This window comes from Heterodontus francisci, chromosome 6, assembly GCF_036365525.1.
Source record: "Heterodontus francisci isolate sHetFra1 chromosome 6, sHetFra1.hap1, whole genome shotgun sequence".
Classification (NCBI taxonomy): Eukaryota; Metazoa; Chordata; class Chondrichthyes; order Heterodontiformes; family Heterodontidae; genus Heterodontus; species Heterodontus francisci.
The window spans coordinates 35,030,596-35,050,638 of NC_090376.1; the positions used below are offsets into that span (position 1 = coordinate 35,030,596).

The 20,043-nt window shown below is 44.2% G+C and overlaps 1 protein-coding gene across 1 annotated transcript in view; it reads right to left on the reverse strand.

The window, feature by feature from the left end:
- Positions 1-20,043, reverse strand: part of exosc8 (exosome component 8) — a 65,077-nt gene that overhangs the window by 34,914 nt on the left and 10,120 nt on the right. Inside the window, exons 2-5 of the mRNA XM_068033465.1 lie at positions 8,320-8,356; positions 8,054-8,117; positions 3,236-3,309; positions 971-1,016 (exon numbers count right to left, since the gene is read on the reverse strand). Coding sequence (XP_067889566.1) covers positions 971-1,016; positions 3,236-3,309; positions 8,054-8,117; positions 8,320-8,356 — 221 coding nt within the window. The remainder of the gene's footprint in view (positions 1-970; positions 1,017-3,235; positions 3,310-8,053; positions 8,118-8,319; positions 8,357-20,043) is intronic.

Sequence of the window (20,043 nt, forward strand, 5' to 3'; positions counted from 1 at the left end):
ACATTCCAGCTATGGCACTGGAAGATTTGTGCTCCCGAACTAGCCACGCCTTCAGTCAAGCTGTTCCAGTACAGCTACAGCATTGACATCTGCCCGAAATTATGGAAAAGTGCCCAGGTACACGCTGTACACAAAAAACAGGACAAATTCAATCCAGCCAATTACCTCACCACCAGCCTACCCTCAATCATCAGCAAAGTGATGGCAGGGATTGTCAACAGTGCTATCAAGCAGCAAACTCACCAACCAGCTCACAAATGCTCAGTTTGGGTTCTGCCAGGACCACTTGGTTCCAGAGCTCATTAAATTCTTCATCAAAACATGGACAAGAGAGCTGAATTCCAGAAGTAAGATGAGTGACTGCCCTCAAAATCAGGACAGAATTTTATCAGAGTGTGGCATCATGGAGCCCTAGTATAACTGAAGTTATTGGGTATTGAGGGAAAACGCTCCACTGGCTGGAGTCATATTTAGCACAAAAGGAGGATGGTTGTGGTTGTTGGAGACCAATCATCTCAGTCCCTGGACATCGCTGCAGGAGTTCCTCAGGGCAGTGTCCTGGGCCAAACCATTTTCAGCTGCTTCATCAATGACCTTCCTTCTATCATAAGGTCAGAAGTGGGAATAGTAACTGATGATTCCAGTGTTCAGTTCCATTCATAGCTCTGCAGATAATGAAAGTCTGTGCCCACACACAAGACCTGGACAACCTTCAGGCTTGGGCTGAAAAGTATCAAGTAACATTCATGCCAGCCAGCCAGCCAATGTTCACCACCACCTTCTCAAGGGCAATTAGGGCTGGGCAATAAATTCTGTCCTTGTTAGCGATGCCCACATCCCATGATTTAATTTAAAAAAACACCTTAACCATTTCACAATAGGAATTTAGCACTGCAATTGAATAAAGTTCAACTACACTATTGCAATTTTATGATTGCATTCATAATTCATTCTTTTACCAGTAACGCACCTATGTATCCTTTATTTGATGCATCTACTGTTGGTGTTGCAAACTCCTGTAAAGTAAAAAGTAATTTGATCATTTTATACAAAATATTTTTCTATCTGCATTGAAATAAGCCTGCACATCAAGCAATTTTAAGTTAATAGAATAATGTTGCACATCTGCCATGTTAATTATAAAATTCCTTTAATCTGAACAAATGCTAATTTGATGAGATCGGAGGTTGTTTAGTGCTCAGTTGTTAACATCTATTTTAGCTTGCCAAATCCCAAAACTGCATGGAGCCAATTTGCTGTTATTTCCCTTCTCATCTCTGTTTCTTTTTGTCAACTGATCAAATAGCAGGCAGAATACCATGCATTTCCCAAAAGCAACATTAGCAATTTGAACACCTTTTCAAGGTGTTAAAGAGAACTACTTACTAATCCAAGTATCAGTATGCAGTATTTCAGCCTAGAACACGGCATAGTCCAATACAAGATAAAACTCTGCTCGGAAGACAATTCCCCCTATTTCTCACAGCAAACATCCATACAGTCAATCTTGGTGAAAGTGGCCAATTCATGTAAAAACAAGCATAATTCTGTGCTGCATACACATGTCCACTTGGAACCAGATGGTGAAATTGTGCAAACTAATTTTAGTAAGGAGCCAAACTTCAAGTTATTCACATCTCTCAAATATTACAAAAAGCTTTACACATGATTAATCTCACAAATAGCAATGTCCTGTTAATCTATTTTTGGCAGTTTGGTGGAGAGAAAATAGTGACCAGGACACTGGTAGAACTTCCTGCTTTTCTTCAAATAATGCCTCAGAATCTGTCTTACTAAAATTGTACAGGGCTTTGGTGAATCTGCACCTGGAATACTGTGTGCAGTTTTGGTCTCCACATTTGAGAAAGGAGGCAATGCAGTGAAGATTTACTAAATTTGTGCGTGGGATGAGGGGGCTGTCCTATGATGAGAGGCTGAGTAAATTGGGTCTATATTCTCTGGAGTTTAGACGAATGAGAGATGATCTAATTGAGACATACAAGATTCTGAAAGGGCTTGGTAGGATAGAAGCTGAGAGATTGTTCCCACTGGTCAGGGAATCTAGAACATGGGGACATAGTCTCAGGATAAGGGGTCAATCATTCAGGACTGAGATGAGGAGAAGTTACTACACTCAAAGGGTTGTGAATCTTTGGAATTCTCTACCCCAGAGGACTGTGGATGCTCCATCATTGAATACATTTAAGGCTGGGATAGATTGATTTTTGGTTTCGCAGGGAATCATGGGATATGGGGAGCGGACAGGAAAGTGGAATTGAAGCCCAAGATCAGCCATGATCGTACTGAATGGCGAAGCAGGCTTGATGGGCCATATGGTCTACTTCTGCTCCTATTTCTTGTGTTCTGTGATCTTTAAAATCCGCATGAAATAATGGTACAGGCAGAAAAGTTTAACCACTGAGCCAAAGGGCTGCAGCAGAGCTGCAACCCCTCAGTCCTGCACTGGAGTATGGGTCTACACTAAATGCTCTGTTCCTCCAGTGAGTCTAGGAACCACAATGCTGCAGGCAACAGTGCTACCAAATGAGTCAAGCTGACAAACTCCAAAAGTCAATTCAAACAAACAGTTAGAAGGATATTGTGGTAAATGGAAACATCACTACAAAACATCAAAGGTAGACCCAAGGATGTTACTTGGATGCAATTACAGCACATTACCAGGATTTTTAAAAAAAAGAGAAAAGCATATTACATCTGAAGTATGCCTGATAGATGTAAATCCATTAGGTACCAAGTGAAATGGGATCAAGCCATGCCATATTGGGCAAGATGATCTGGCTCAATAAACAGCAGAAAACTTAGCAGTGCTGTGTTTTGGCAGTCTGTGAAGTTTTTAACTCTCTAAGCTTATTTTCCTACCAATCTGCATCTCTGACCTATGGACTTAGATATAAAGGAATGCTTCCCGACAGAGAGGATGTGCATTCCATATGAGGCAAACAGAAACACCACCTGTATGGATTTTTAGTAGCTTGGTTCAGAGGTTCAAACATGGTGATGGGTTTCCACATGTCAGACACCTGGCTAAACAATAAATCATATCCTTCAAATCATCAGAAGTGCTGCCTTCTCCAATCCATGAAGCAAATTATATTTATCAACTGAATTGCTATAAAATCAACCTACTGACTATATAAACATCTATGCAATTTTTTTTTCCTACTCAAAATTTTAATACAGGTTGTATACTAAAAGCTAAATGCTGAAATCTCACCACTTTAATGCCACAAACAACTGTTGTGTTCCCCAGCTTTACCAGTGCAGAACCATCCGCAGTTGTAATTGAACCTGAAACATGAGACCAGAAGTCAGAAAAGCAATACTTTCAAACGCAGTTACTCTTCCTGTTTCAGAAGAAATTTTTCTTTTAAACTGTAATCATTAAAATACACAGCCAAGTAGTGTGCTGAGATTCCATTTTAGAGGACATAAAAAAAATTACATTTCTGTAATATTTTGTTGTAGGATCATAGATTCTAATGACAAGGATAAAATTTGAGAGAAAGATCTACAGTCCTATTATAGCCTCATTAGTCCGTGGTTAATAAATGCATTAATAAAAATATATACATCTATAATATATTAATTTCCTTGTGACTAAGCATACTCCTTGTTGCTCATCATTTCATTACAAGTTATAAGGCCTGAACTAATGTCTGGTTTTAATGCATAATTAAAATTACTTTCATGGGTAAGCTGATTTAAATTAAATTAATACTTACTGGTCATTTTCTTTCATCCCTCCATATACAATAACTTGCATTTATATAACTCTTTTAGCGTAGGAAAACATTCCAAGCAACATAATCAGAAAAAACTGACAGTCAGCTAAAGGAAGAGATATTAGGAGTAGTGATTAAAAGTTCGATGAAAGCAAAGGGTCTTAAAAGGAGTGATGAAGTAGTTCTAGAGTTTAAGGCATAGATGGTTGAAGGCACAGAATTCAATGGTGAGACGAAAAGAGTGCGGGTGCACAAAAGGCCAGAGTTGGAAGAATGCAGAGCTCTTGGAGAGTTGCAAGGCTGAAGGAAGTTACAGATATAGGACTGATGTGCGGCCATGGAGGAATTTAAGTACAAGGGTGAGCATTAAATTTAATGCCATTGTACATCCCTCCTGATTTTCATTTCCAATTTGTACGCTCCCTGAAGTTGAAATGGGTGGTTGATCCACTATCATACAGTATGTGACACTCACCCAGGCTAAAATTGAACTTCGCCCCCAAGGGGGAAACATCGATAGCTGGGGAATTTTTACACACACATACAGGATGAAATGAAATCTTAGACAAGTTACAATGTTCCATTGTGATCTCTGTTAAATAAATCTTATACCATTGCTTCTCAGTAACAAGAAGTTGTCTATCATTGCCCAACACGATATAGCCATAGAATTAAAAAAAAACAAAATGATAAAGATATTGGGGCGGCACAGTGGTTAGCACTGCAGCCTCACAGCTCCAGCAACCCAGGTTCGGTTCTGGGTACTGCCTGTGTGGAGTTTGCAAGTTCTCCCTGTGACTGTGTAGGTTTCCGCCAGGTACTCTGGTTTCCTCCCACAGCCAAAGACTTGCAGGTTGATAGGCAAATTGGCTATTGTAAATTGCCCCTAGTGTAGGTAGGTGGTAGGAGAATTGGGATAAGGTGAGGATGTGGTAGGGAATATGGGATTAATGTAGGATTAGGGCGGCACAGTGGCGCAGTGGTTAGCACCACAGCCTCACAGCTCCAGGGACCCGGGTTCGATTCCGGGTACTGCCTGTGTGGAGTTTGCAAGTTCTCCCTGTGTCTGCGTGGGTTTTCTCCGGGTGCTCCGGTTTCCTCCCACAAGCCAAAAGACTTGCAGGTTGATAGGTAAATTGGCCATTATAAATTGTCACTAATATAGGTAGGTGGTAGGGAAATATAGGGACAGGTGGGGATGTTTGGGAATATGGGATTAGTGTAGGATTAGTATAAAATGGGTGGTTGATGTTCGGCACAGACTCGGTGGGCCGAAGGGCCTGTTTCAGTGCTGTATCTCTAATCTAATCTAATCTAGTATAAATGGGTGGTTGATGGTCGGCACAGACTTGGTGGGCCGAAGGGCCTGTTTCAGTGCTGTATCTCTCTATGACTCTATGATATTAGTAAGAAGCCATTCAGTTTGCATGTATTATGAAGAACACGCGTGTTCTAAGCACCAATCATTTAGTGGTTGAGATAAACTGGACAAACTACTCCGGCTTTACTCGTACTGCTTACATCACCCCAACTACGCCATGTGCTACTGCCTTGAAGCACATTGCTGATTGTGTTTACCAAAATTTGTTAAGGGACAGAAAGCAGAGAGTGATGGCGAGTGGCTGTTTCTCAGACTGGAGAGAAGAATACAGCGGTATTAGGACTGCTGCTCCTTTTGATAAATATTAACCACCTGGCTTTGGGTATATCGGGCACAATTTCAATGTTTTTAGATGACACAACACTAGGAAATGTAGTAAACAATAAGGCAGCTAGTAACATACTTCAGAAGGACACAGACAGACGGGTGAAATGGCCAGATACGTGGCAGATACAATTTAATGCAGAGAAGTGTGAACTGATACATTTTGGTAGGAAGAATGGGGAGAGGCAATACAAAATAAAACAGTACAATTTTAAAAGGGGGTGTCAGGACAAGTTGAGAAGACTGTCAAAAAAAGCTTAAGGGATCATTGGCTTTATTAATAGAGGTATAGCATACAAAAGCAAGAAAATTACGTTAAACTTTAATAAGACAGTGGTTAGGCCTTAGCAGTTTTCAATTCTAGTACCACACTTTAGGAAGAATGTAAAGGCCTTGAAAGGGTGCAGAAAAATTCATTAGAATGGTGTCAGGGATGAGGGAGTTCAATTTTGTAGAGAGACTGGGTTGTTCTCCTTAGAACAGAGAGGGTAAGAGGAGATTCGATGGAGGTGCTTAAAATCATGAATGGTTTTGATATTGATAGCTTCTCTTTAGTTACTCTGTTTCTAGTGACAGAAGGGTTGGTAACCAGAGGAGACAGACTTAAGGTGACTGGCAAAAGAACCAGAGGTGACATGAGAAAATATTGTTTTATTAACCCAGCTGGTTGTTGTGATCTGGAATGCACTGCCTGAAAAGAGCAGGGAGGTTATGCTAGAAATGTATACAACACTAGTTAGACCACAGCATGAGTATTGTGCACAGTTCTGGTCACCACATTACAGGAAAGATGTGATTGCACTGGAGAGGGTGCAGAGGAGATTTAGGAGGAGGTTGCGAGGACTGGAAAATTTTAGCTATGACGAAAGATTGGATAGGCTGGAGTTCTTTTCCTTGAACATAGGAGGCTGAGGGTGTAGAAATTATTCATTTATATTAATATTTTATTATAATATTATATATTATATATATTGTCATGGTCCTGTATCTTTTTTTCGGAATATGCCATTTGCCTTTAAGGCTTGCAAGGGATCAGTACTGCTTTAAGAGCCGGCAAGCCTTAGGAGTTATAGGAAGGTGTATTTTCGTTGCCTTAGAAACAGCCATTTGGAGACTGTGATTCAAAGGGTGCATTCTCGATACCATGGAAACAGCCACTGGGAGTGAGCCTGATGCAATACATTTGTTTCAATTCAGTTTTGAACTGGCAGTTAATAAGACAGTTTGTCCTAACAGAGACACAGACAGAAGACACAGAAACAGGTGTAGTGTCAGCACTGAAAAAGAGCTCTCAACCATTTAAACTGAAGGAAATAGGATTTTAGTCTGTTTGATTATCTCAATATGCTAAAACATCAAGCCAAGACAGAGATCTCTCGTAACTTAAATTGAAGAAAGGGAAGTTAGACTGTGACAATCTTTTATCCCTCAAAAGCTCTAAAGTCAGATTGATTCTATCGAAAGTGTTCGCAAGTCGCTAATTGTTGAAATTCACCGAAGAAGGAAGCATCACCTACTGAAGTTAGACTACAGTCTGTTCTACGTGGAAGAACTTTTCCCCCATCAGACAGCTGCGAGAACTACGAGCAACATCTCGTGAGGACTTCAAGCAAGAACGGACTGTAAATTTGCAAGGACTCTAATTTTTTTCTATTTTAAATGTTGTTTATATCTTCATAGTGTTTAAGAATTTAGTTCTTCTAATTAAAAAGTTAATTTGTTGATTTAAAGACCTGGTTTGGTAAGCCTCATTCAGGGATTAATAGATGGTACAATTTGGCTGGGTCTTACTTTAATTTGGAGTTTTTAAATGATATGTTAGCCGATCTGTGGAACGACGGGAGTGTGTTGGTCCCACCAAAATCAGAATATATATATATATATATAAAAAAAAGAAAGATAGATAGAATAAATAGGGATGACATATTTACCATAGCAGAGGAGTCAAAAAAACCAGGGTGCACAGATTTAAAACAACTGGTAGAAGGATTAGAGGGGAGATGTTTTCACCCAGAGGGTGGGAGGGTCCTGGAACTCTGTCCAAAAGGGTGGTGGAGGCAGAAACCCTCACAATGTTTAAAAAGTGCTTGGATGCCTACTTGAAGAGCTGTGACCAGCAGGGCTACGGACCTAGTGCAGGAAGGTGGGATCAGGGTAGCTCTTCGTCAACTGGTATAGACACAATGGGCTGAATGGCCTCTGTCTGTGTCAGAAATTTTCTACAATTTCCATGAAAGGGCAGTGGAAGCTGATTCAACAGTAACATTCAAAACAGAATTGGATAAATAATTGAAAGGAAAAAATTTACAGGGTTATGGGTACTGAGATAATTGGACAGCTCTATCAATCAGTGAGCCAGTAGCCCTGTATAATTTCACTAAATGTTTGTGTTCTGAAAAATGAGCAGCATTAGTTCCCCGAGACTACTTCCCTTATTAGCTTTATCTCCAGCTTCATTCGGTTGTTTTGGCACCAATTATTCAAAAATTATAGTTCTCACTTTAAGGAATTCGCTTCATGAGGTTGTCAGGAAAAATTGTTCCAGCTTAAAAATTTATATTAGAATTTTATGAATGAAGCATTTCAATAAATGTAGAATTCTCACCTATATTGAGAGTCGTTGTTCTGAATTCACCCAGTTCCCTTCCATCAGGCCGACAATTTTCTTTCTAACATACATAAGGATACCATTTAGAAAGACTGTTTAGCATCATACACCATGGTACAAATGCAGCATCAAGGGTCCATGTAAGACCATTCCATAACTCTTAAAAGAATACATATTTTCTCTCAAAATTGCTCCGGAAGCAATCAGAAGATGTAAACCTTTCACAAGTCATTTGTCAGAGATTAAATTGAGAAACACCTTACCAGAAATTTTCTGTAGTATTCCAAAGGTTCTACCGTTCTGACAAAGAGGAAAGGGAAGACAGGTCAAGGTTATTGTGCTCAAATATTGCATTACATCATATAATAGTTACAGCATGTTTATTAGAAACATTTTAAATGCTCACATTTCCACAACACATCACACCATCTCCTTTTACTGTTGATTCATAATATTAAAAATACTTCAGAACCTTACAATGTACTCAAAACATTCTTGGGGCTATCATAATTTCTTTTGCAAATTATCCACCTGCTAACAAAAGTAATGGAACAACTTGAAACATACCATGCCAGAGAACGCCATTTATTTCATTACTGGATTGTTAATTAAGCATAAAAATAAACATACTCCCATCTTTCACCAAAAGCTGAATTTCACCCCTAAATTCTCATTCAAAGCAAAATCTGCATTGTAGCATTGGAATTAACCTGACAAAATTACAAATGGCATCATAGGGAAATAATCTGCAAATGATCAAATATTCTATGTAGCCCACATATTCAAGACAGACCCAAAAATACAATCTGAATGCTAGAACAAAGAAAATTATGTTCTGTTCTTCTAGCTACTTACAGTAGAACAAATTGTATCTTGAATCTTGAGTATTTAAGATTATTTTCTGAGCAAGACTTGGTTTGCAGCGTGTGGGGTTACTCTCTTTAAGCGGCATAGTCCTTATATCTTTTTAAAAATATTTAACCAGGTGTGGTGAATCAAACACTAAATAAAGCATAGTTAACAGCAGAGATAGAGACAACTCTATGTTAAACTCTAATTACTTAAGTTTACTTTTTAAAAAGATTAACACAAGGTAATGTAGCCCAGTGTGTTTATATACTAGAACATCGCTAGCTAGGTTACTACAATTCTCAGAGCCCAGTAAATTAACTTCAAATGATGTAACATTTAAAAAATCTATAAACAACTGGAGAATTAATCATTTTTTCAACTGAGACCCCTCTCCAAGTCTGGCTACGAGATTCAAATTTTACTGAACTTTATTATGCTATTTCTCTTTCAGTTATCTTTCTTTCTTTCTTTCTTTTGGGCCTCCTTATCTCGAGAGACAATGGATACGCGCCTGGAGGTGGTCAGTGGTTTGTGAAGCAGCGCCTGGAGTGGCTATAAAGGCCAATTCTGGAGTGACAGGCTCTTCCACAGGTGCTGCAGAGAAATTTGTTTGTTGGGGCTGTTGCACAGTTGGCTCTCCCCTTGCGCCTCTGTCTTTTTTCCTGCCAACTACTAAGTCTCTTCGACTCGCCACAATTTAGCCCTGTCTTTATGGCTGCCCGCCAGCTCTGGCGAATGCTGGCAACTGACTCCCACGACTTGTGATCAATGTCACACGATTTCATGTCGCGTTTGCAGACGTCTTTATAACGGAGACATGGACGGCCGGTGGGTCTGATACCAGTGGCGAGCTCGCTGTACAATGTGTCTTTGGGGATCCTGCCATCTTCCATGCGGCTCACATGGCCAAGCCATCTCAAGCGCCGCTGACTCAGTAGTGTGTACAAGCTGGGGGTGTTGGCCGCTTCAAGGATTTCTGTGTTGGAGATATAGTCCTGCCACCTGATGCCAAGTATTCTCCGAAGGCAGCGAAGATGGAATGAATTGAGACGTCGCTCTTGGCTGGCATACGTTGTCCAGGCCTCGCTGCCGTAGAGCAAGGTACTGAGGACACAGGCCTGATACACTCGGACTTTTGTGTTCCGTGTCAGTGCGCCATTTTCCCACACTCTCTTGGCCAGTCTGGACATAGCAGTGGAAGCCTTACCCATGCGCTTGTTGATTTCTGCATCTAGAGACAGGTTACTGGTGATAGTTGAGCCTAGGTAGGTGAACTCTTGAACCACTTCCAGAGCGTGGTCGCCAATATTGATGGATGGAGCATTTCTGACATCCTGCCCCATGATGTTCGTTTTCTTGAGGCTGATGGTTAGGCCAAATTCATTGCAGGCAGACGCAAACCTGTCGATGAGACTCTGCAGGCATTCTTCAGTGTGAGATGTTAAAGCAGCATCGTCAGCAAAGAGGAGTTCTCTGATGAGGACTTTCCGTACTTTGGACTTCGCTCTTAGACGGGCAAGGTTGAACAACCTGCCCCCTGATCTTGTGTGGAGGAAAATTCCTTCTTCAGAGGATTTGAACACATGTGAAAGCAGCAGGGAGAAGAAAATCCCAAAAAGTGTGGGTGCGAGAACACAGCCCTGTTTCACACCACTCAGGATAGGAAAGGGCTCTGATGAGGAGCCACCATGTTGAATTGTGCCTTTCATATTGTCATGGAATGAGGTGATGATACTTAGTAGCTTTGGTGGACATCCGATCTTTTCTAGTAGTCTGAAGAGACCACGTCTGCTGACGAGGTCAAAGGCTTTGGTGAGATCAATGAAAGCAATGTAGAGGGGCATCTGTTGTTCACGGCATTTCTCCTGTATCTGACGAAGGGAGAACAGCATGTCAATAGTCGATCTCTCTGCACGAAAGCCACACTGTGCCTCAGGGTAGACGCGCTCGGCCAGCTTCTGGAGCCTGTTCAGAGCGACTCGAGCAAAGACTTTCCCCACTATGCTGAGCAGGGAGATTCCACGGTAGTTGTTGCAGTCACCGCGGTCACCTTTGTTTTTATAGAGGGTGATGATGTTGGCATCGCGCATGTCCTGGGGTACTGCTCCCTCGTCCCAGCACAGGCATAGCAGTTCATGTAGTGCTGAGAGTATAGCAGGCTTGGCACTCTTGATTATTTCAGGGGTAATGCTGTCCTTCAGTTATACACTACAGCAAGTACAATACTAAACAAAATGTGACCTGAGCAATCACACTTCCACTAATGAGCTGGTGAACCAAGCAGTTAAATGATCCCTACAATCACAGTTACAAAAACAGAACATCTTTTAAATATTTCACCGCTGAACATCAAGACATCGTTTCTCAGGCGATCACTGGCCTCATCTCCTCTGTCCATCCATGGCCTCCAACCTCAGTCCTCAACCCTGCACTACTTCCTTCCCAAGATTCACAAACAAGATTGTCCTGGTAGACCCATCATTTCATCTTGTTCTTGCCCCATAGAACTGATTTCTTCCCATTTTGACTATTTCTTTCTCCCTCGTCCAGTCTTACATTGGCAACTCTCCCAATGTTCTCCACCACTTTAATAGTTTCCAGCTTCCTGGCCTGAACCATCTCCTTTTCACAACGGACATCCAATCCCTCTATAGGTCCATTCACCACCGAGACAGATCGCGGGCCCTCCACTTCTTTGAATGAAAACCCTACCAGTTCCCATCCACTACCACCCTCTTCCACCTGACTGAACCTGTTCTCACATTGAACAACTTCTCTTTTGACTCCACTCACTTCCTTCACATAAAAGGTGTTGCTATGAGAATACTTATGGGCCCTAGCTATGCCTGCCTTTTTGTGGGATATGGGAAACAATCTTTGTTCCAGACCTACTCAGGTTCCCCCCCTCACCTCTTTTTCCATGACATCGATGATTATATTGTGCCGTTTACTGCTCTCCCCCGAAATGAAAGATTTCACCAACTTTGCTTCTAATTTTCACCCTTCCCTCACGTTAACGTGGTTCATCTTCGACTTTTCCCTTCCTCGACTTCTCTATCTCCATTTTGAGGGATAGGCTGTCAACCAATATCTACTAGAAGCACACCAACTCTCACAGCTACCTCGACGACATTTCCTCCCACCCGCTTTCTGTAGAAAGAATAGGAACCTGTGATTGGAGGAGCAGTCAGCGCAGGAGCGAGGGAACCTATGATTGGATGAGCAGTGAGTGCAGGAGCAAGGGAACCTGTGATTTGTCTTTTATTTATTCATTCTTGGGATGTGGGCATCACTGGCTAGGCCAGCATTTATTGCCCATCCTGAATTGCCCTTAACTGAGCAGCTTGCTAGGTCATTTCAGAAGGAATTTAAGAGTCAACCACAGTGCTGTGGATCTGAAGTCACATGAAGGCCAGACCAGGTAAGGACAACAGATTTTCTTCCCTGAAGGATACAAGTGAACCACGTGGGTTTTTACAACAATCGACAATGGTTTCATGGTCACCATTTGACTAGGTATTTTTTTTAAATTCCAGATTCTTATCAATTGGATTCAAATTTCACCATCTGCCATGGTGGGATTCAAACCCATGTCCGCAGAGCATTAGCCTATGTCTCTGGATTACTCATCCAGTGACAATACCACTACGCCACTGCCTTCTCATTGGAGGAGCAGTGAGGGTGAGAAAAGGAATCTGTGATTGCAGGAGCAGTGAGGGTAAGAAAGGGAACCTGTGATCGGCAGAGCAGTGAGCTCCAGAAGGGGAGAACAGCTCCAGCGACCCGGGTTCAATTCTGGGTACTGCCTGTGCGGAGTTTGCAAGTTCTCCCTGTGTCTGCGTGGGTTTTCGTCGGGTGCTCCGGTTTCCTCCCACAGCCAAAGACTTGCAGGTTGATAGGTAAATTGGCCATTGTAAATTGCCTCGAGTATAGGTAGGTGGTAGGGGAATATAGGGAAGGTGGGGATGTGGTAGGAATATGGGATTAGTGTAAAATTAGTATAAATGACCACCTCCAGGAGCTTATCCATTGACTCGGATCGAGTCCACAGGATTCTTAAGGGGGAGGGGGAGCAGCCAGAGGTCGTGATATATGTCGGTACCAATGACATAGCTAGGAAAAGGGATGAGGACCTGAAAAGCGAATATAGGGAGTTAGGTTGGAAGCTGAAAGGCAGGACGAGCAGAGTAGTAATCTCAGGATTATTACCGGTGCCACGTGCTAGTGAGGCTAGAAACAGGGAGCGAGTGCAGCTGAACACGTGGCTACAGAACTGGTGCAGGAGGGAGGGATTCAGATATGTGGATCATTGGGATACCTTCTGGGGAAGGTGGGACCTGTACAAGAAGGACGGGTTGCATCTGAACTGGAGGGGCACCAATATCCTGGGCGGGAGGTTTGCGAGAGCTCTTCGGGAGGGTTTAAACTAGTTTGGCAGGGGGGTGGGAACCGGAGCCACGGATCAGTGGATGGGGTAGCTGTTGAACAGGCAGATACCGAGTGCAGAGAGTCTGTGAGGAAGGTTAGACAGTTGACAGGGCAAAGTTGCAGCCAGTATGATGGTTTGAAGTGTGTCTATTTTAACGCAAGAAGTGTCAGGAATAAGGGTGATGAACTTAGAGCATGGATCAGTACTTGGAGCTACGATGTTGTGGCCATTACGGAGACGTGGATATCACAGGGGCAGGAATGGATGTTGGATGTTCCGGGGTTTAGATGTTTCAAAAGGAATAGGGAGGGAGGTAAAAGAGGTGGGGGAGTGGCATTGTTAATCAGGGATAGTATCACAGCTGCAGAAAGGGAGGTCGTCGAGGAGGGTTTGTCTACTGACTCATTATGGGTGGAAGTCAGAAACAGGAAAGGAGCAGTCACTTTGTTGGGAGTTTTCTATAGACCCCCCAATAGCAACAGAGACACGGAGGAACAGATTGGGAGGCAGATTTTGGAAAGGTGCAGAAGTATCGGGGTTGTTGTCATGGGTGACTTCAACTTCCCTAATATTGATCGGAACCTCCTTAGTGCAAATAGTTTGGATGGAGCAGTTTTTGTCAGGTGTGTCCAGGAAGGTTTCCTGACTCAATATGTAGATAGGCCGACTAGAGGGGAGACGATGTTGGACTTGGTGCTTGGCAACGAACCAGGCCAGGTGGCAGATCTCTCGATGGGAGAGCATTTCGGTGATAATGATCACAACTCCCTGACCTTTACTATAGTCATGGAGAGGGACAGGAGCAGAAGGGATGAGAAAATATTTAATTGGGGGAGGGGGAATTACAATGCTATTAGGCAGGAACTGGGGAGCATAAATTGGGAACAGATGTTCTCAGGGAAATGCACAACAGAAATGTGGAGGTTGTTCAGGGAGCACTTGCTGCGACTGCTGGATAGGTTTGTCCCGATGAGGAAGGGATGGTAGGGTGAAGGAACCTTGGATGACAAGAGATGTGGAACAGCTAGTCAAGAGGAAGAAGGAAGCTTACTTAAGGTTGAGGAAGCAAGGATCAGACAGGGCTCTAGAGGGTTACAAGGTAGCCAGGAAGGAACTGAAGAATGGACTTCGGAGAGCTAGAAGGGGACATGAAAAAGTCTTGGCAGGTAGGATTAAGGAAAATCCCAAGGCGTTCTACACTTATGTGAGGAACAAGAGGATGGCCAGAGTGAGGGTAGGGCCGATCAGGGATAGTGGAGGGAACTTGTGCCTGGAGTCGGAGGAGGTAGGGGAGGTCCTAAGTGAATCCTTTGCTTCAGTATTCACTAGTGAGAGGGACCTGGTCGTTTGTGAGGACACCGTGGAACAGGCTGATATGCTCGAACAGGTTGAGGTTAAGAGGGAGGATGTGCTGGAAATTTTGAACAATATGAGGACAGATATGTCCCCGGGGCCAGACGGGATATACCCAAGGATATTACAGGAAGCGAGGGAAGAGATTGCTGCGCCTTTGGCGATGATCTTTGCGTCTTCACTGTCCACTGGAGTAGTACCAGATGATTGGAGGGTGGCAAATGTTGTTCCCTTGTTCAAGAAAGGGAATAGGGATAACCCTGGGAACTATAGACCAGTCAGTCTTACGTCGGTAGTGGGCAAATTATTGGAGAGGATTCTGAGAGACAGGATTTATGATTATTTGGAAAAGCATGGTTTGATTAGAGACAGTCTTTGTGAGGGGCAGGTCATGCCTCACAAGCCTTATTGAATTCTTTGAAGATGTGACAAAACACATTGATAAAGGAAGAGCAGTGGATGTGGTGTATATGGATTTTAGCAAGGCGTTTGATAAGGTTCCCCATGGTAGGCTCATTCAGAAAGTAAGGAGCCACGGGATTCAGGGAAAGTTGGCCGTCTGGATACAAAATTAACTGGCCCATAGAAGTCAGAGGGTGGTAGTAGATGGAAAGTATTCAGCATGGAGCTCGGTGACCAGTGGTGTTCCACAAGGATCTGTTCTGGGAGCTCTGCTCTTTGTGATTTTTATAAATGACTTGGATGAGGAAGTGGAAGGCTGGGTTAGCAAGTTTGCTGATGACACGAAGGTTGCTGGAGTTGTGGATAGTGTGGAAGGCTGTTGTAGGTTGCAACGGGACATTGACAGGATGCAGAGCTGGGCTGAGAAGTGGCAGATGGAGTTCAACCTGGAAAAGTGTGAAGTGATTCATTTTGGAAGGTCGAATTTGAATGCGGAATACAGGCTTAAAGACAGGATTCTTGGTAGTGTGGAGGAACAGAGGGATCTTGGGGTCCATATCCATAGATCGCTCAAAGTTGCCACCCAAGTTGATAGGATTGTTAAGAAGGCGTATGGTGTCTTGGCTTTCATTAACAGGGGGATTGAGTTTAAGAGCCGCGAGGTTATTCTGCAGCTCTATAAGGCCCTGGTTCGACCACACTTGGAATATTGTGTTCAGTTCTGGTCGCCTCATTATAGGAAGGATGTGGAAGCTTTAGAAAGGGTGCAGAGGAGATTTACCAGGATGCTGCCTGGACTGGAGGGCATGTCCTACGAAGAAAGATTGAGGGAGCTAGGGCTTTTCTCATTGGAGCGAAGAAGGATGAGAGGTGACTTAATAGAGGGGTACAAGATGATGAGAGGCATAGATAGAGTGGATAGTCAGTGGTCTCAGGGTGGAAAGGGCTATCACCAGGGGGCATAATTTTAAGGTGATTGGAGGAAGGTTTCGGGGAGATGTCAGAGGTAGGTTCTTTACACAGAGAGTGGTGGGTGCGTGGAATGCGCTGCCAGCAGTGGTAGTAGAAGCAGATACATTAGGGGCATTTAAGCGACTCTTGGATAGGTACATGGATGATAGTAGAATGAAGGGTAGGTAGTTAGTTTGATCTTAGAGTAGGTTAAAGGTTCGGCACAACATCGTGGGCCGAAGGGCCTGTACTGTTCTATGTCTCTCGAGATAAGGAGGCCAAAGAAGAAGTATAAATGGGTGGTTGATGGTCGGCACAGACTCGGTGGGCCGAAGGGCCTGTTTCAGTATCTCTAAATAAATAAAATAAATAAATAAACTGACCAGTGTTTGGTAGGAAGGGTGGGAGGAGAGGAGCCAGACAATGCCGCAGAGCCTCGTGAGAGACGGAGCTTCATGAGATGGCGGAGCTCCGGATTCATATGTCAAGGGTTGCGGGAGGGGGAGAGTCAGGAAAATTCCCTGATAGCCGGTCGCCCTCTGCGGGGAGAGGCTGAGCTGAATGAGACCAAAGCGGCCCAGAGAGCATCTGGTTCCCCGCCTGAGATTAGAGCGAGGCTTGGAAGTGTTCCCCATTCAGCAGTTCTGAATGCCCCAGGACTCAATTTGGAGCCTGATGACCAAGAAAGATCCACACCAACTAAAGGTGACAAACCCACTGAGCATGGTCTAGTGGCCATTTAAACACCCACAGACTGGGATGAAGGTGACCAATGGCCTCCGTTGCCTTCCTGCCCCTCTTTCTTCTCCTGTGCCCTCCCGATGCCCGGGGTTCTGCCCTTCCTGCAGAAGGTGTTGCCCCTCATTGCCACAAGGCCCAAGATCTGAGTCTTGCCCTCATTGCCAGCAGGAGCCTTCCCTCTGGGCAGGTGGCTGCCAAATGGTCCTTGGCAGCCTTGTCCCCTGCTCTTCTGCCCCCGCAAAGCCAAGGGAATGCCAATCTCATACAAAGCCCAGGCACAGTGCCCACTCTTCCTGCCACCTGCACAGTGCCAAAGGCACTGTCCCCCTTTGCCACGCTGACCCTTTTATGGGGCCAGGGTGATGCCCTGGGGCATTTTTACCCACCTCCCTTCAGCTGATTTGTTTCTGACAGCATGGTAACCCATGCAGCCCTTAGAAATTTCAACTCCGAACCTTGACAAGCTCTTAACGAGCTTTTTAACAGCTTTAATTGGTCTCATTTGGGAGGACAGCAGGATTCTTGTCCCGCCCTCCCCTTGCCCTGGTGATTATTGCCAGCACCGGGAAAGGCTTCTTGAAATGGACGCGCTACCCAGCGCCAGTATTTTTGCCCCCATCCCATCCCCCATCTCCATTCCCGACTTCTGGGGCTCCAAAGAATTCAGCCCTATATGTATTTATCTGTAGAAATCTACAGATTATCATCCATCACACTTTCACAGCAGCCATTAGTTGCAGTACCATGTAATCAATCATGCTTCCAAGGATGTGGTCCTGTGATCAAAGGCTGAAGAGCTCCCACCGGAATCTCAATGCGGATTCTGTCCATCAAGAGGCACAGTGGACATGATCTTTACAGCAAGACAACTACAAGAAAAATGTAGGGATCAGCAGCAACCTTTATACACAGTCTTCTTTGACCTCACAAAGGCTTTCGACTATCAACTGGGAGGGATTATGGAACATCCTCCTCAAATTTGACTGCCCAGAGAAATTAGTCACCATCCTCCGTCTGCTGCACGACATGCAAGCTGTAATCCTTGACAACGGGTCTGCCACTGACCCAATCTGAGTGCAAACTGGGGTCAAGCAAGGCTGTGTCATCACACCAATGTTCTTTTCCATCTTTCTCACCTCAACACTCCACCTCATCTCCACGAAATTCCCTGCCGGAGTAGATCTATTCTACAAGACGAAAGGGAAAACTATTTAAACCTACATCGCTTCCAGTCCAGAACCAAGGTCACCCCAACTTGTCATCGAGCTGAGGTACACTGACAATGCTTGCGTATGCACAGAGGCTGAGCTTCAAACCCTTGTCGATGCATTCCGAGGTGTATGAAAGAATGAGCCTTAAGCTAAACATTCAGAAGACAAAGGTCCTCTACCAGACTGCTCCCGCAGTGCAACACTGCCCCCCGCATATCAAGATCCATGGCGAACCATTGGACAATGTGGATCATCTTGGGAGCCTCCTCTCAGCCAAGGCAGACAGACATGGACAATGAAACTCAGCATTGCCTCCAGCGTGCCAGCACAGCCTTCTGCCATCTGCATAAAAACAGTGTTTGACGACAAAGGCCTCAAATCTGGCACCAAGCTCATGATCTACAGGGCCGCAGCATTACCTGCCCTCCTGTATGCGTCGGAAACATGGACACTGTACAGCAGACATCTCAAAGCCCTGCAGAGATATCACCAGCGGTGCCACCGCAAGATCCTGCAAATTCAGTGGCAGGACAGATGTTCCAATATCAGTGTTCTCTCTCAGGCCAACATCCCCAGTATCGAGACACTGGTCATGGTTAGTCAGTTACGTTGAGCAGGCCACATTGTCTGCATGCCTGACAAGACTCCCAAAACAAGCTTTCAACTCCGAGCTCCATCACAAGAGGTTACCAGGATGGCAGAGGAAACGCTACAAGGATGTCCTTAAAGCCTCCCTGAAAAAATGTGACATCTCCACTGATTCTTGGGAATCTCTTGCAAATTGAGTGCAAACTGGGGTCAAGCAAGGTTGTGTCATTACACCAACATTCTTTTCCATCTTTCTCACCTCAACACTCCACCTCATCGCCATGAAATTCCCTGCCGGAGCAGATCTACTCTACAGGACGAAAGGGAAATCTATTTAAACCTACATCGCCTCCGGTCCAGAACCAAGGTCACCCCAACCTCTGTCATTTTGTCTGGAGAAAATGGGTAAGCATCTGTGAAGGTGACAGCCAACTCGAACAATGTTGACATGCCCAGGCAGCGACCAAGCACAAACAGCGGAAGAAGCGTTCAAAAATTCGAGCATCCCATCCACGCTTCGAACACCATCTGCCCAACCTGTGGCAGAGTGCACAGATCCAGAATTGGACTATTCAGTCACCTAAGGACCCACAACCCTGGAGTGGAAGAAAATCATCCTCATTCTCGAGGGACTGCCTAAGAGAAGACAACATAGAGAAAGATAGTGGGCAGAAGCAGGTGTGTACCAATGCAGATAGGACTGAAACTGGACTTTGCTCGAAGCAGTTGTTATGACCGGGTGAGGAAGGAGTTTCAGCCTCCCCTCTTGCCCCTTTCCTGGTTTGACCGTAACCGAGTTCATCTTTTAAAATAACAGTGATTTTTAGCTTACCACCTCAGTAAGCCGTTGCTCACTGCATTCTAATTGTAACTGCAAATGAACCAGGCAGGTTTTCTTAGGTTTAAACAAGAAAGATGTAAGTTTATTAGCCTTACCACTCTAACCTGGTTAAAATTACTAAAATACATGATGCAACCACGCTAACTTGCATACGAGAGAAACACACACACAAATAAATACCGGGGGGAGGGGGGGAAGAGAAAGAATTGGGGGGGTTGAAGCAGAGTTGGCAATAAATGGAATACAGGTACTGTTTTTTGTGTCTTTGATGTGAAGTCCTTGGTTGAAGTTGAGGTCTTGGAGTTCTCCCTGGGGTCCGGTGCACAATTTTAGACTTGATTCTCTGGTACCAGAAGGCTGAAGATATGCTTTGTCCATGGTCTTGAAGCGCAGAAACTGCCACCGTGGCTTTCCTGGGACTTTGCTGGAGAGAGACAGGGGGTGAGAGAGAGAGAGAGACACACACACACAGAGAGAGAGAGAGAGACAGAGAGAGAGACAGAAGCTTCTTGTGGGGGGGGGGGGGTTTGCTGGACTTCAAAGATTTCCAGACACGATTGCCCAGACCAATCTTGTTAGTTGAATCAGCGAGCACTCCCATTGTCTCTCTATTCAACGA